This window comes from Miniopterus natalensis, chromosome 9 (assembly GCF_054644295.1).
Source record: "Miniopterus natalensis isolate mMinNat1 chromosome 9, mMinNat1.hap1, whole genome shotgun sequence".
NCBI classification, from domain to species: Eukaryota; Metazoa; Chordata; class Mammalia; order Chiroptera; family Miniopteridae; genus Miniopterus; species Miniopterus natalensis.
Window position 1 is genome coordinate 43,085,413 of NC_142089.1, and position 15,682 is coordinate 43,101,094.

Sequence of the window (15,682 nt, forward strand, 5' to 3'; positions counted from 1 at the left end):
GAAAAAGTAGGGGAAAAATCTTAATAAAATAAGATTCCAATAAGAATTTTTAGATATGAAACCTAAAGCATAAGCAAATAAATCAATAAAAATTGACTTCATCGAAATTCAAAAAGACTTTTGTGTTTCAAAGAACACCATCAAGAAAATGAAAAGACAACCCATAGTGGGCTAGAAAATATTTGCAAATCATATATCTGACAAGAGACATATCTAGACTATATAAAAAACTATTACAAATAATTGATGAAAAGATAAATAATCTAATTTAAAATTGGCAAGGGATCTGAACAGACGTTTCTCCAAAGACGTACAGTAGCCAATAAGCACATGAAAAGATGCTCAAAATCATTAGTAATCAGGTAAATGAAAATCAAATCTACAGTGAGATACTTCCACCCACCAGGATGTCTAGAATCTGAAAGTCAGAAAACACCATGTTGGTGAGGATGCGGAAGTATCAAAACCCTCATACAATGCTGATGAGAATAAAAAGTGGTGCAGCTGTTTTGTAAAACAGACTGGCAGTTCTTCAAATGACTAAACATAAAGTTACCACAGACCCTGCAATTCTGCTCCTAGATATAAATGCAAGAAAAATGAAAACATATGTTCACACTGAAACTTTTAAATATACAAATTTAAAAGAATAGAAATCATACAATGTCTTCTTTCATATACAATGTAATTAAACTAGAAATTAGTAACAGAAAGACAACTGGAAAATGCTAAAATATATGGAGATTAAACTAAACATCTCTGGCCAGTGTAGCTCAGCTGGTTGAGCACTATCCCATGCACCAGGAGGTCCCTGGTTTGATTCCTGGTCAAGGCACATGTCCAAGATGAGGGCTCAATCCCCAGTACGGGGCATGCAGGAGGCAGTCCATCAATGTTTCTCTTTCATTGATGTTTCCATTTCTCTCTCCCTTTCCCTTCCTCTCTCTGAAATCAATAAAAACTTATTTTAAAAAAACAATAAACAAGACATTTCTAAATAACATGTGGTTCAAAGAAAAAATCTAAAGAGAAATTTTTAAATAGTTTTAACTACATGAAAATGAAAACACAATTTAACAAAATTTGTTGGATGAAGTAAAAGGAATGTTTATAGGTAAATGTACAGCACTGAGTGCATATACTAGAAAAGATAGTGAAGCATTAAAAATTTAATTTGTAGTATCATTTTCTCCTTTGGTAAATGTTCATGCTTAATGAATATATCCTGAAAAATGTGTTTTGTCTTTATTTTTTTGTCAGATTCAGCAAATGCAGAAGATATTCAAATACCTGTTAATATACTTCCCAATCAATATTATATATACTCATATATATTATTATATATAATTATGTATTATACCATATATATAAAACTCACACATTATGCCACATACATATATGCATACATATGTATACATATATATGTGTGTGTGTGTATATATATATACACATATATGTATAATACCCATACATTATACCATAAAAGTTACATTTTGCTTTGTTACATTTTCTAATTGGTACACTGTAACACACAAATCAACATATTAAAGACAGAACATTATTATTGTTGATTTAAGGATATTTTTATAACTTCAACATACTTATGGCCTATATGGATTCAGAATTAGAGCCACACCTGTCAAGAATCATTTCCTCTATTTATAACCAAAATATATGTACATTAATGTACTATTAACACTTCACTACCTTTCATATTCTCCTTCAAAACACAGAAGAAAATTGAAAAGTACCTTTAATCTTGCTTCGTAGATATTTTAAGATTTCTTGGGTCCCTTTCTGAAAAGGTGAAAAGACACATATTCACTAAGACATTTCTTAAAGTTTTTTACATCAACATGTACATTTGAACTTCGAATTTAAGAACTGAGGCTGATTTCTAAATATGCTTACATTCATAATTTCTCTTCGAATGGTTCTCATAGGATTTCCTTCTAGAGCCAGGAATTTCAACTGAAGTTTTCCCAATGAATAGGGCAAACTACAAAAGATTAAATTGATTTCAGGGAAAACATTAAGGGTAAGTATAATTCACTCAAACAGTTGACTATAAAACTAACAACATATATGTAAGGGTCAAAGAAGACCCAAGTAATGTAGGCCTACAATACTTCCCTTTAAGGTAAATGCTGTACATGTAAAAGAAAAACCAGATTTGTTTGAAATTGCCATCTTGTGATTGCTAAAAAAGAATGTGATCTATAAAATATTCACTAAATTGTATCTAGTGCTAAAAATTAAAAGTTCAATATACTGTATAAATTTTAATGAATCAGTGATTCAAAATAGCCATTCTCATTGATACTAAATGTTTAATTTTGCCCTTCAAGCAAGTAAATAAAATTCTTCCCAAATTTAAAAAAAAAGATTTTAATCACCCAATTCATATTTTCATTTGATAAGAAATTTTTATCTTTGTCACACAAAAAGATAACCTGTTGGATATCCAATCTCAAAGGTAAACATCTATAATATACTAGGTACTGGTGTAAGGATATCAAGATTCTTGTCCTTAAAGAGTTCTCGGTTCAACAATGAAAAAAAGAGACATATACAGCTAAGAAAATTATAATAAATAGGAATTCATTTATGTTGCTGGTAAGCATTTAAAATAGTACAGCCACTCTGGAAAGCAGAGTCTTTTAAAGTTAAACATACACTTTCCATACAACTAAGCAATCCTACTCCTTTAGATTTACCCAGGAGAAATGAAAATAATGTCCACACAGAGATTTTTACATAAATATTCACAATAGCTAATAAACTAAAAATAATTCAAATGTCCATCAACTAACTAGTGATGAGATGAATAAATTGCAATATAGTAATAAAAATGAACTGCTGATACACACAATCACATGAATGAATCGCAAAAGCCTTATGCTACCTGAAAGAAGACAAACACAAAACTACATATCGTGTGATAAAAAAGGCAAAACTACAGTAACAAAGCACATCAGTAAATGCTGGAGAGTGGGATATTAAAAAGGGATAGACTGCAAAGGGTATGAGAAAACTTTAGGGAGATAGAAATGTTCTGCATGGCTGTGACGATGATTATACAAACATATACATTTGTCAAAAATCATCAAATCGTATGCTTAAATTAGTGCATTTTATTGTATATAAATTATACAAATGCTAACAAGTATAGTTGCTATGAAAGTAGTGATATAGAAATTAGCAAGGGGGAGAAGGGAGTAGCAAAGCCTAAGAAGAGAAATGGGATTCCATCAGTAAGGGAGGACAAGGGCATTTTCCGGTAAAGGAACAAAATAAAGTCAGTACATTTAGAATTCAGTGTAGTCTGAGAACAGCACACCTATAGGAGTGAAAGATGATATAGAAAGAAAATCAAGTCTGACTGTGAGATACTCTTAAATTTTATACTAAAAAGACTGGCCTTTATTTTGCAAGACACTGGTTCCCAATTGTTGGAAAACCAGAGGCATCAAAATTTCCTAGGAACTGTTTAAAACAAAACCCAAAACAGTTCTACAATCCCATCAGTAGAGATTCTTACTGTTCTTCATTTATAAATTAAACTTTATCATACGCATATATGTGTATGTAATAAGAAAAAAAACCTATAAATAGGGTTTGGTATTACCCATGGATTCAGGCATCTACTGGGGTCTTGGAACATATCTCTGGCAGACAGCGGGGGGACTACTGTATTTTTTTTTTTCCTTAAAGCTTCTTAGTGATTCTGATGCATAGCCATATTTGGCGAACAGTGCTATAACAATAGAGAACCATCAAAGCTTTTTAGTAGAAGAATAACCTGATAATTTGTATTTTATAAAAAATTTTCTGCTGGCAGTATGATGAATCAATATTTTGGTTAGAGGAGATTCTGGAGAGGTACACAATGAACAGAATTTTCTAAGTAGAAAGTATGAGGTTAGAGGTAACGAGAGAAACTAATACTTATTAACTACCATTATGTTCTAGGCTCTGTGATAAATACAGACATACATATAGATACAGATAGATACAGATATAGATGACATATAGATGTATAGATACAGGCATATAGATAGATATAGGTATAGATACACTTTATATCCAGAGCTCTGGAAAAAGAGGAACATATGTGTCAGAAATATTTCTACCAATTACTTTATTTAATATTATGTATCATAGTTTTTGTTTTAAATGTTTGCTTTCCATTGTCTTTATACAGTAGCCAAAATAAAACTACCATGTGGAAGAACTTACATGTCATTATACATAAGAGGCAAGATAATATTTCATTCACTAGTTGTAAGGTAAGTATTTCCAGGGATATCCAGGTCACTTACTAATTGTCATAAATAGAAGTTAAAAGTGTCATTGTCCAAGCATTCAAAACTATGGCCAAGACATACCATATGTCATATGTACATTGTGAAAAGAATTATAATTTTTAAAAATGCTTATTAAAATATACACAGAAGAAAACCTGCCTTGCCTAACCTTTCACCTTCCATGAATAGCAAACCATGTTTTTGACATCCAAACACAAAACCTCAGACATCTAACAGGTAGTCTAAATCATATTTTTTGTATCTATAGAAATAATTCCATCTCTAAGTACAGGGTGGGGCAAAAGTAGGTTTACAGTTGTTCATATGGAAAATAATAATACAAAAATAAACCCTGTGGTTTGTATACTCAAAACTGTACCTACATTTGCCCACCCCACCCGCATATTCTAATTTTATAACATTTTGTTATGATTCTTTGCTCACTACCCTCCTTCTCCCCCGTCTCCAACACAGGCAATCAACTGATAAAGACTACTTATTCTAACTCATCACACCTCTCACATCTTTCCTCTTCTTTCCATTCCCATTTTCAACACAGTCTAGGTCGTTATTACATGAGAAATCTACAAAGCTGTCAGTACAGTGAACTGGAACTAGAAAGTGTTCCTTAATGCTAAATATTATTAGATTAATCTAATAGAATTTATTTAGATTTCTCCCCTACAAAACCACTCCTATCCAATGTATCCTATCCATTATCTCCAATTTAATTTTAATGAGGTTACAATAAAATTGGTCCTGTTCTTCATCTTTCAATAGTTCCCCACCTCTTAACTAATGAAAAGGGACACTTCATAGGTATTTCAAGGACCTCTTCCACGTGGCCTCAACTTATCTTTTAAGCCCTAAATTCTCATAACCTCCCTACTTGCACATACATATTCATCAATTCAACTTGATTCCTTGTTCTCTGAATACATCTCCACAATTTTCTGAGCTTTCAAAAGCTTTGTTTGCACAGTTTCCTCATGCCAAGTGTTTCATTCTCATCATCTTACATGTGAAGTTGAAAATCGCAGTCATCCTTTAAAGATCACATGGTGGGACTAGAATGAAGCATGACTGTGAAAGTGAGCACATTCTTAAATGTGTGCCCTAGGCAATGAACTTGCCTCACCCTAGTCCCAGTCCTAAAGATCATCTAAAAATATTACTTCTTCCACAAAGTCTGCCCTGACACCTCCCAATAACTTATAATTCCTGCAGCTACTTCAAGGCCCCAAAGCATTTTATATCTCTTCCATGGCTTTGCATGCATCTAACAAATTCAACAAATATTTATCAGGAACCTTCTATGTATCCAGGCACTGATCTAGATGCTAGAGCAGTGAACAAAAGATAAAAATGCAGCCTTCTGAGAGCTTGCTTTCTAATAGGTCAGAGTAACTTGTAAATGAATCTCATTCTATCAATATATAAGCTTGCTGTCAAGGCCAATATCTAATTATTCTTTGTAGGTCTGTACATGATACCTGCTCAGTAATGTTTATTAAATTTAATTTAGAAAAAGAACTCTACGTGTTTTACAAATATTTTAACTTATTAATTATAACCAAATACAGACATAATTTCTTATTCATTTGATCTTTAAACTTACCTACTAATATCATTGTTGCTTAGGTCAAGCCTTTCTAATGATTGTAGTAGTGTAATTTCATCTGGAACAGATTTTAACTTGTTATCCCGAAGGTCTAGCACAAGGATAGAATTCAGATGCTTAAGATGTTCTGCCCCTAACATTTCAATTTGGTTTTCACCTAAATGTAATTCCTACAAAACCAAAGATCAATCATGTGTATTTCTGTAATCAATGTTATACTACATAATGAAAATAAAATTGAAATCTTAATTCTGAATCACTGAAAAGCACATAGAAAAACCATAACTTCCTAATTACTAACATGCTTAACTTTTAAATTACAATTAAGCTACCTTACGGCTAAAGAAAAATGGCAATAAGAAATTTTCAAGTAATTTAAAAATAATTAAAGGTTTAACCTGGTATAAGGTTCTAAGTTTATAAAACCAAAGAAAAACAATGATTTAGTAGTTACATTTATAGAATTAATAAAAATACAAATCTGAGAACTCTACTGATGAAAGATTAAAGTTTTAAAACAAATCAGTATAAATTTTCAAAGTTATTTATATTGTTATCAGTTTGTTATTCAACATTTTCAATAGTAATTATTATATATACTGATTTCCCATTAACAGTATCTAGAATTACCAGATGGATAATTCATCTTATAAATTATAACTTTTTCAGTTCTTATAACAACATCAGCATCCTGTGTAAGAGGAAACTCTTTTTAACACTAATGCATAAAAGTATACACAAAGGAAAGCAAAGCATGGCAAATTTAAAAGACAACGTTAATGCTACATACTTATAACCAAAGGAAAGTAATTAATTTTAAACAGAACTGATTATGACCAGGTAAACATGAGAGGTGGCAACTTACAGAAATAGATATATATTCCTTCCTGGTTTGCTGGTATTCCAGGTCTCCAACAGTATGACCCCAAAGTACCATGTTAGCCTCATCAGCTACTACTTCTCCAGTTATAAACTACTCATCAGATAAAATGGACAAATTTCTATTTTTCAAGTTGGTTATTTCTTTTTTTTTTTAATCTATTACTAATAACACGATCAATGTATTTAGTCATATTAAAATTCTGAGAACCATTAATATAGGAAAAACATAGCACTTACAATACATATTTCCAATGTAAAGCAAAATTAAAATTTTTTTTCATAATTAACTTTTGGAAGATATATAGTTATTTAATAATCAACTAAATAGTACCTTTAATAATTTACAAGAAGGAAATTCTGGTAAAAAACGTAATTTATTCCTCCGCAAATAAAGCAATTCCAGTGATTCCATGCCAGCTAATTCAGGAGGTATAGTTTCCAACATATTCGAATTACAATCCAAATGCTTTAATCCTGTAATACATGTTTAGCAAAAAATTAAATTACTTTAATAGAGAAAAAATATTGGTCTATAATTTTATGTACATTCAAAAAATACAATCATGAGAACTTATGTACCTGTGCTATTGTATACTGCTATAGTAATCAAGAATCCTAGAATACCACTGAATTAAATGAACATGAACTAAGATTTTTTCATTTAATTATAATCAAACAGGACTGATATTAAAATTAATATTTAATAATAGTCCACATCATCTTTCTAATAGGATTTAAAAAACAAAATACTTTGGCTCTGGCTGGTGTGCTCAGTGGTTAGAGAGTCAGCCTGCACCTGAAGGGTCATGGGTTTGATTCCCAGCCAAGGGCACATACCTGGGTTGCAGGTTCAATCCCCGGCCCCGATCCAGGGGCATGTTGGAGGCAACCAATTGATGTCTCTCTCACATCGATGTGTTTTTTTTCTCTCTCTCCTCTCTCTCCTCCTCACAAATGTTTGCATCTAAAAACCCCTGATTGCAAATACAAGCAGTATGCAGTGGAAAGAGCAGTGGGGATGGAATAAGAGGACTCAATCCCTGGCTCTACAATTTATAACATAATTTCTAAGCCTAGGTTTATGAATCTTTAAAATGTAAATAATATGCATCTCCTGTAAATTACAGAACTGTTGTGATGGCAAAACTTTATAGTAAAGCATTTTGAGTTAAAAAGAACCATACAAATGTTAGGTATTGTTCTGAGGATCCAGTTATTAATAGTGAAATAACTACTAAATGTCCTACTGATAATAGCTTAAACGTGTCACTGTCATGGCTGAAGGACAGAAAGCATCTGATAATTAATTATACAGTATATTAGGAAAACTGCTGTATATTCAAAGTATTTTTTCTATTGATTTTCCCATCTTTTCATGTATCTCAAGATATTTCCACTCAATTTATGAAAAAAATACACACACAAAAAAACAAAAAACACGCTTCTTATATACTCACTCCAGATACCATGTTTTATGTTTAACTCTACTTTCTAATACCTTTATTTAAAAATTACAAAGACAAGCAGTCTTAACTATTGGTATCACAAGTAAAGGCTCCCTAAAATGTCAATTTGACTTATGCAAATATAACTTCTGAATTCCTATTATAAATGACAAATAACTATTAATCTAAAATAAAATACACAATTTTACAAATTCACCTCAAAATGATCTGTAATCAACTGTACAAAATCACTGCTATGATTTCCTTTACACAAGGGAGGGGGACTTAAAAAAAGAAGAGGACCTTTATATCATTAGCAAAATAGACTAGATAAGGTAAACAGTCTACAGCTAACACACACTGTGGTCATCAACCAAGAAATAATAATATTTTGTCTTTAAACAAAAAAATCAGTTTAATGATTTTGGACTCTAAATCAATAATTCTAAGATTAAGTATACTTATTTAAAAGGTACTAAAATGTACCTTATACTTTAAATATGATGGCTCAATGGAAAACTGTAAAAACACTAAATTTTAACATTTTAAAAAAAAGGATTCATACTTTAGACAAAAGTAGACTATCTCTTGTCATTTTAATTATGAACTACGAGGAGGATACAGCTAAGACATAACCATATGTCACAGGCAGAAACACCTATGAGAGGGGAATAACCTCTTAGTGAATGTTGAATAAATTAAAGAAAATTTAGCATAGCTCAAAACCTTAATCAATTTCTCAGGTATAACATTTTATTACAATTTATAATATTATTTTATTTTCCTTTTTTTGATATGCCAAAGTATCTTTTTCGTGTTAATTATTGAGGAAGTTGATAGACAATAAAGGCCTGGAGAAAATCTGACTAATTGCTATTGTCTATATTTACCACAATAAATCTATTATTATTTTACTGCTCTGCAACTACTAGTATTAAAATTTATTTTTCTAAATGTAAGTTGCACCAACTTCAAATATATGTATTTTTTAAAATAGAGGTTTACTTTTCATTCCACTTATTTCTGCTGGCAAATTCTTCAGTTGATTACTGGAAAGATTGAGTCGCACCAGACTGGATAGAGAAGAAAAACTAGCAGGAACAGTTGTAAGACAATTATTTGAAATATCCTTTAAAAAGAGAAAGACAGAACAAATGAATGAACAAGTAAATAAAAATAAATAAATTATCCCTAAAGGGTATTTCAGAATTTTGCAAAAATTGAAACATTATTTTTTAAAAATGATTTCAGAGGCGATATGTTTTATAACCCTCATTCACTGCCAATTTCACAAATCATCATTCATTACCTCAACATTCTGCGGGCCCAGTACGTGACCAACAATGTAGCAGAGAGAAATCAGAATGAATTATGACTTAAGAAATAGTTTACAAAAGGGGTTCTATTAAGTCATGCTATATCATGTATCCTGTTTTCAATTAAAAAAATCCATTTGTTTCTCCAATATTTATTGAGTATCTGTGATAAATAGGGAATAAACTCTATGGGTAAACTGTAATATGAGATGAAATACAACTATGTAAGAAAGAAATAGTCTTGAAAAAAAGAAAAATAAAGCTGAAAATATGGCCATTTTAATTTTTGAGGGACAAATATTCCCTCATGATTTTCTACTGACCTCAGCAAGTCTACTATTCATCCATTCAAACTTGCCTCGATCAGCATTTTTAAAAACATGCTGTTATATTGTAAGCAATATAAAATAACATATTATCATAATCTACAACATACAACATAATAATCTATAGCTCCAATACTCTAAGCTCTAAGAAGTAACAGATTAATAAGTAAATATTATATAATATTAGAAGTTACTAACACTAAATGCAATGTAGTATTCTGGATTGGATCCTGGAACAAAAAGAAGAACATTAGTGGAAAAACCGGGAATCTTAATAAAATCTGTAGTTTAGTAATATTGTACCAAAATAAATTTTTTATGTTTTACAAATGTCCCATGGTTATGTAAAATGCTAAAACTAAGGAAACCTGGGTGAAAGGAATTTGGGAACTCTGTACTGCCTTTACATTTCTATAAATCTATAATTATTCCAAATAAAAAGCTTAAAAGTTTCTACTAGAGAAAAGATATTAATTCTTCACAAATTCATTTTAAATACCCAAATCAACATATTACTGATAAAGTTAAACATTTAATTATTGTAGTTAATAATTAAATTAGATATAAAATATAAGCACATTGTATATAAATTAATCAGTATTTATGCTGCCAATTCTTCAATAAATATTTATTTACTACCATTATGCTAAGTAGTTTTTACATAGCTAAGAAATATTACTAGCATAAATTATTACAGATGCTTATACTTTTAACATTTTAATTACTGTTGCTCACATTATGGTTTATTTGATGCTGAGTCCTTAACACAATTCTCAACTGAATCATCCTTTCATTATGCTACCTATAATCCAGGAACCCATAAAAGGAAACAACCGGGAAACTGTTATAGTTTACTAGGTTTCCTTTTTATTATAGACTCTGTTTTTAAAAAAAAAATTCACTTGCTACCTTTAACAAGTAAATTTCATAAGAAAATATGATGGTTCCTTCCTTTGCCATTCACTTATCTACCTCTGTCTTTTACTTTCCAAACCTTATTTTCAATCTAACCAGACTGACAGAGATACTGAAAGAATGGTTGAGGAGAGTGTGTATTTTGATTTCAAACACTAGAGCAGACAAAGGGAAATAATCACGAGGGATGTTTTTACAGAAAAAAAAAAAAAACAGACAGAAAAGAAGTAATTTTTCCCTTAAAAAAAAAATGAGTTTTCCAAACATGCAATAGGGAAAGGAACAAGAATATAATATTAAATAACTATGTGGAATAGAGATTGTTACAACATAGCTAAAGTCTTTCAGATAGGATACCTTACAGTGGAATGTTACTCCTTCAGAGGTAAAAGGGGGGAGAGGATACACTTTGAAGTCAAATTGGCTTATGTTAAAATCCTGAATTCCTTACTTACTAGTTGAATGATTTCCAATAAGTTGCTTCTTTTTTAGAAGCCTAGTTTCTTATCTGTATTATGGAATAAAACTATCTACCTTATCATATGTAAAGCACAAAACAAAGTACCTATTATTTATATAATACTTAATAATATTATTAAAATAGTACTTCTATTGCTTTAGTTATCTCTACTTAAGATGTGACACAGATGTAAAAAAATTTTGCCAGATAATGTGGCCATTTTGAAAAGTAGAGAAGAAAAGGCAGGCCTTAAAGGGATTATATGGGTACTCAGAGGGGACGCTCAAAGGATGGGAAACTATAAGGCCTATAAAGGAGGAAGTGGAATGGATATAGAAAAGGGAATTGGTATAATTGATATATGCTAAAGACACCTTTCCTCTAATTTGCTAAGCCATAAAAACCTCTCAATAACAAAGTTATCCCCATCACCCCTTTTGAAAACTCTACTCCTAAATTAAAACCTAAGGTGATTTTATAAGAAAACAGGAAAAAACAAATCTATATTACTAATGTTTTTAACTACCTAATTTCTGGTAATCTAATCATATAATCAGCTTCCCATTTTCTCATGATTTTAATCATATATCCAAATTCTCAGCCTAATGAAAAATGCAATCAGCCCCAAATTATATAAAAATTGGAAAATCACAGCTTACCAAATCTTCTAAATTGAAAAGTTGTTGAAATCCTTCTGGTATGCAAGTTAGTTCATTATGCTGGAGATACAGGCCCTTTAGGTTTCTTAGGTTTGTAATTTCTTCAGGGAGTATTTTCAGTTTGTTATGGCTATTAATTAATAAATGTTGAATAATTGGTTGACAACATAGTAAATATTTATAAAGGTTTTTTAATGCTAACCAACTACATGGACTCATTAAAAACATGGAATATGGTTACTAATATTAAAGTTATCAAACTTCATACCTTAAAAGTATACACACATTAAATAATAATCTAAGGTTATTACATTGAGGGTTTCAAAGGAAAACAGCAAAAAAATAAAGGTTTTAACCAAATAAATAAGTTGTGAACTTTTGATTGCTTCCTTGTAATCAACTCTTAATTTTGCATATAATGTGAAAGGATACACTGGACTCTTAATATTTTATACTGTATTTTGTCAGAATTTTAGAATTTTGACAAAAATGTGCACACATACACACTACAATGGAGTCACATCTTATATGGAGTTAGGTTTTAAACTTAGCATCCAACACAAACATAGCTATTTCTGTCTGAGGGCCTGTTCATTTGAATGTAATGTAAAACTCCACTCTTCTTTGTACTTTGTTTTAATGTTTCAGCTCAGTCCTTCTATAGGGATATTTAACTTATTTGTTTAAGAGAAGTCCCAAGTCACCAAGGATGATACACACTCCCTGATAATTAAGAGATGACTTAACTTGTTCCCAGATTTATCTCAACTATTCACTTAGGAATTCCACTCTATTTTCATGCCATATACAATTATTCAGCAAATAATGGAGAAATGTGTAAGGGGGTAACTAACCATAACCTTAAGTTATACTAAAATAAAACTAGTTGGAACAAAAATGCTAAAAGATGTGTTCTAAAATAAGAACCACTAAAAACTGTCAAAAATTAGTTACTACTGTTGGTTATGTAATTAAAATTTTTGTATATTTGATAAGGATGTAGTTGAGCAGAATTATATTTCTAGCTATATACTTCCTCCATTTATTTTCCTCATTTATTTCCTCTACCCTAATGTTCATATTTGTTGGAAGCTAAAACTAAAGCCACATGCACTCTATTCTCTCTCACCTCTTCCTCTCAACCCTCCCTATTCCTGTTTTTGAAAGCCACATCCATGCTTTGACTTGTAAGGAGAAATTCTAATGTAGTTCTAAACAATAAGCACCTATTTTTTGTGTACCTATTTTTATATATTTTTGTTAATTTATGATGATTTTAAGTTTCCACCAGATGAGTACTGTTATTTGAGGTACTGTTTTTCTTCAAACCAGTTAACATACCTTCAGAAAACAGAGACTTGGCTATATTAGATAGATCTGTAACAATATCTATTTTATAAACCATAGTTTTCAAACTATGTTTTGAATACTTAAACCTTTTTGCCTTTTCTCCTAAATGAAATCTGCCCTAACCCATTTTCTCCTAATCTGTGTATATGTAACATATAAGGCAGTTATTCTTTCTTGAAAGTCTGGATGTGCAATAAAGAGCGTTAGCCGCCTAGCCTCCCATATATCTATCAATGAGTACCAGAAGCATATCCATGGAACCCCAGGAGCCCACAGAAAAGATTAAAAACCACTAATATCAAAACCATAAAGTTTTTCATCATTAATGAAAGAACTGTTTTCAATATCTTCCTATTGCTTAACACTTAGATATTTTTAGAATATCAAAGTAGCTTAAAACTTGAGATATCAACAAAGAGGTTTTCTAAAATAACCACATAAAATTGTTTCACAAAAATAAAACAGAAGTTGGGTTTTGTTTTTTTAAATCCTCACTGGAGGATAGATTTTTATTGATTTTTAGAAAGAGAAGAAGGGAGAGACACACAGAGAGAAGAAAATCAATCAATTGCCTCCCGCATGCCCCAGAGGGGATCGAACGCACAACCTAGTTATGTGTCCTGACCAGGAATTGAACCTGCAACCTTTTTTGGTATGGGATGACACTCCAACCAAGTGAGCCACTGGGCCAGGGCAAAACAAAATTATTTTTAAAAAATCAATTGGCCTTAAATTTGTAAAGCCAAAAAGCATGTAGACAATTCTAAAACAAAAAATAAAAATAATCTGAGAATTAAAACTTACAATTCTTATTCTGCTTTAACCACTTTCTGAGGCAATACAAAAATACTTTATAGTGTTAGAAAAAAATTTTAAAGAATACCAGGTAGATAGCATTGGGGGTGCTAATGGTGGTGGTAGTAGGGTGGGGGGGATTAAGAAAAAAAGAAAAAAAGAACTCGCCCGGCTGGTGTGGCTCAGTGGTTAAGCATCAACCCCTGAAGCTGGAGGTCACAGTTATATCCCTGGTCACGGCACATGCCCGGGTTGTGGGCTCGATCCCCAATAGGGTGTGTGCAGGAGGCAACTGATCAATGTTTCTCTCTCACTGATGTTTCTATCTCTCTCTCCCTTTCTCTTCCTCTCACCGAAATTAATAAAAAACAAAACAAAACAAAAAAACAACAACAAAAAATGGAACATTAAAGTACACTCTTAAAAAAAAAGAACTCACGGACATGGACAACAGTGTGGTGATTGCAGGCGGGGGGGGGAAGGTGCTGGAGATGGAAGAGGGCATAGAAGGGATAAATGGTAATGGAAAAAATACAATATTTTTTAAAAAGAGAAAAGAAAGAAGTTTAAATTTTACCTGACATTAAGTTTCTGAAGATTTTCTAATTCTCTTATAGCAGAAGGAAGGGATGTCAGCTGATTGTCATGTATCTAAAAGTTATTAAAAGAGTCAATATCTTAATCTTAAAATTAACCATACATTAGCTTTGCCATTGTACAAAATTCTTCAACAATAATCCCGTTCTTCTAATTCAATAGCATCGAGTTGGGTATTGGAAATTTGTTCTGTGTATAGAAGAGGAAAAGGATTTTGAAACTGATCAAACTGCTGTTCAGATATCATGAAGTTATGTCATCACTATTAAATATTACAATTAAAAAAAAACTTCACCTCACTGAGTGGAATTTCAATCTCAAATATGAGATGAGAGGATTAGACACTAACAACAGCCCTCTGATGGCATGATTTATGTCAACATACACAAAAATAAATGAAAGTGGATAAGGGATTTCTCTCAAGTACTCAAAGAATCATATCGTTTTCAAGATACCAGAAACCTTAGAGAATACCTAAGCCAATCCATTCATTTCACAAATGAAGAAAATAAAAAACTTCTCTAGAAATTTGACTAGATTCAACTTTTCAGATATGAATGGGAAGATATTTGATGTTCCTAAGTTAAGGACATCAGAATTGGATAGATTGTGAAATAAACTACTCATTTTATCATATGCCATGGCAACTACAGACTAAAACATAGTCCCTGAATAAACACACAAAAATTTAAGTTAAAAAATTTAAGTCAATGTTGAAAGTTAAATTAAAAAAAAATTAATCTTAAGTACAGTTGACCCTTGAACAGCTTGGGTTTGAACTGCATGGCTCCCCTTATTTACATTTTCAGTAAATACTGTAGATGTAGTTTCTCTTATGATTTTCTCTTTCCTTTTTTTTTTTTTTTGTTAATCCTCATATGAGGATATTTTTTTCCATCGTGTCTCAGAGAGTGGAAGGGAGGGAGAAAGGGGGAAGAGAAAGGGAGAGAGGAAGAGAGAGGGGGAGAGAGAAACATAGATGTGAGAAAGCCACATTGACTGGCTGTCT

The 15,682-nt window shown here is 31.3% G+C and overlaps 1 protein-coding gene across 1 annotated transcript in view; it reads right to left on the minus strand.

Annotated features, from left to right (window-relative positions):
* LRRC40 (leucine rich repeat containing 40) overlaps positions 1-15,682 on the minus strand; it is a 37,122-nt gene that overhangs the window by 14,846 nt on the left and 6,594 nt on the right. The window contains exons 3-9 of the mRNA XM_016216796.2: positions 14,654-14,727; positions 11,932-12,061; positions 9,261-9,384; positions 7,142-7,284; positions 5,926-6,098; positions 1,912-1,999; positions 1,752-1,797 (exon numbers count right to left, since the gene is read on the minus strand). Of these exons, the coding sequence (XP_016072282.2) occupies positions 1,752-1,797; positions 1,912-1,999; positions 5,926-6,098; positions 7,142-7,284; positions 9,261-9,384; positions 11,932-12,061; positions 14,654-14,727 (778 nt within the window). The remainder of the gene's footprint in view (positions 1-1,751; positions 1,798-1,911; positions 2,000-5,925; positions 6,099-7,141; positions 7,285-9,260; positions 9,385-11,931; positions 12,062-14,653; positions 14,728-15,682) is intronic.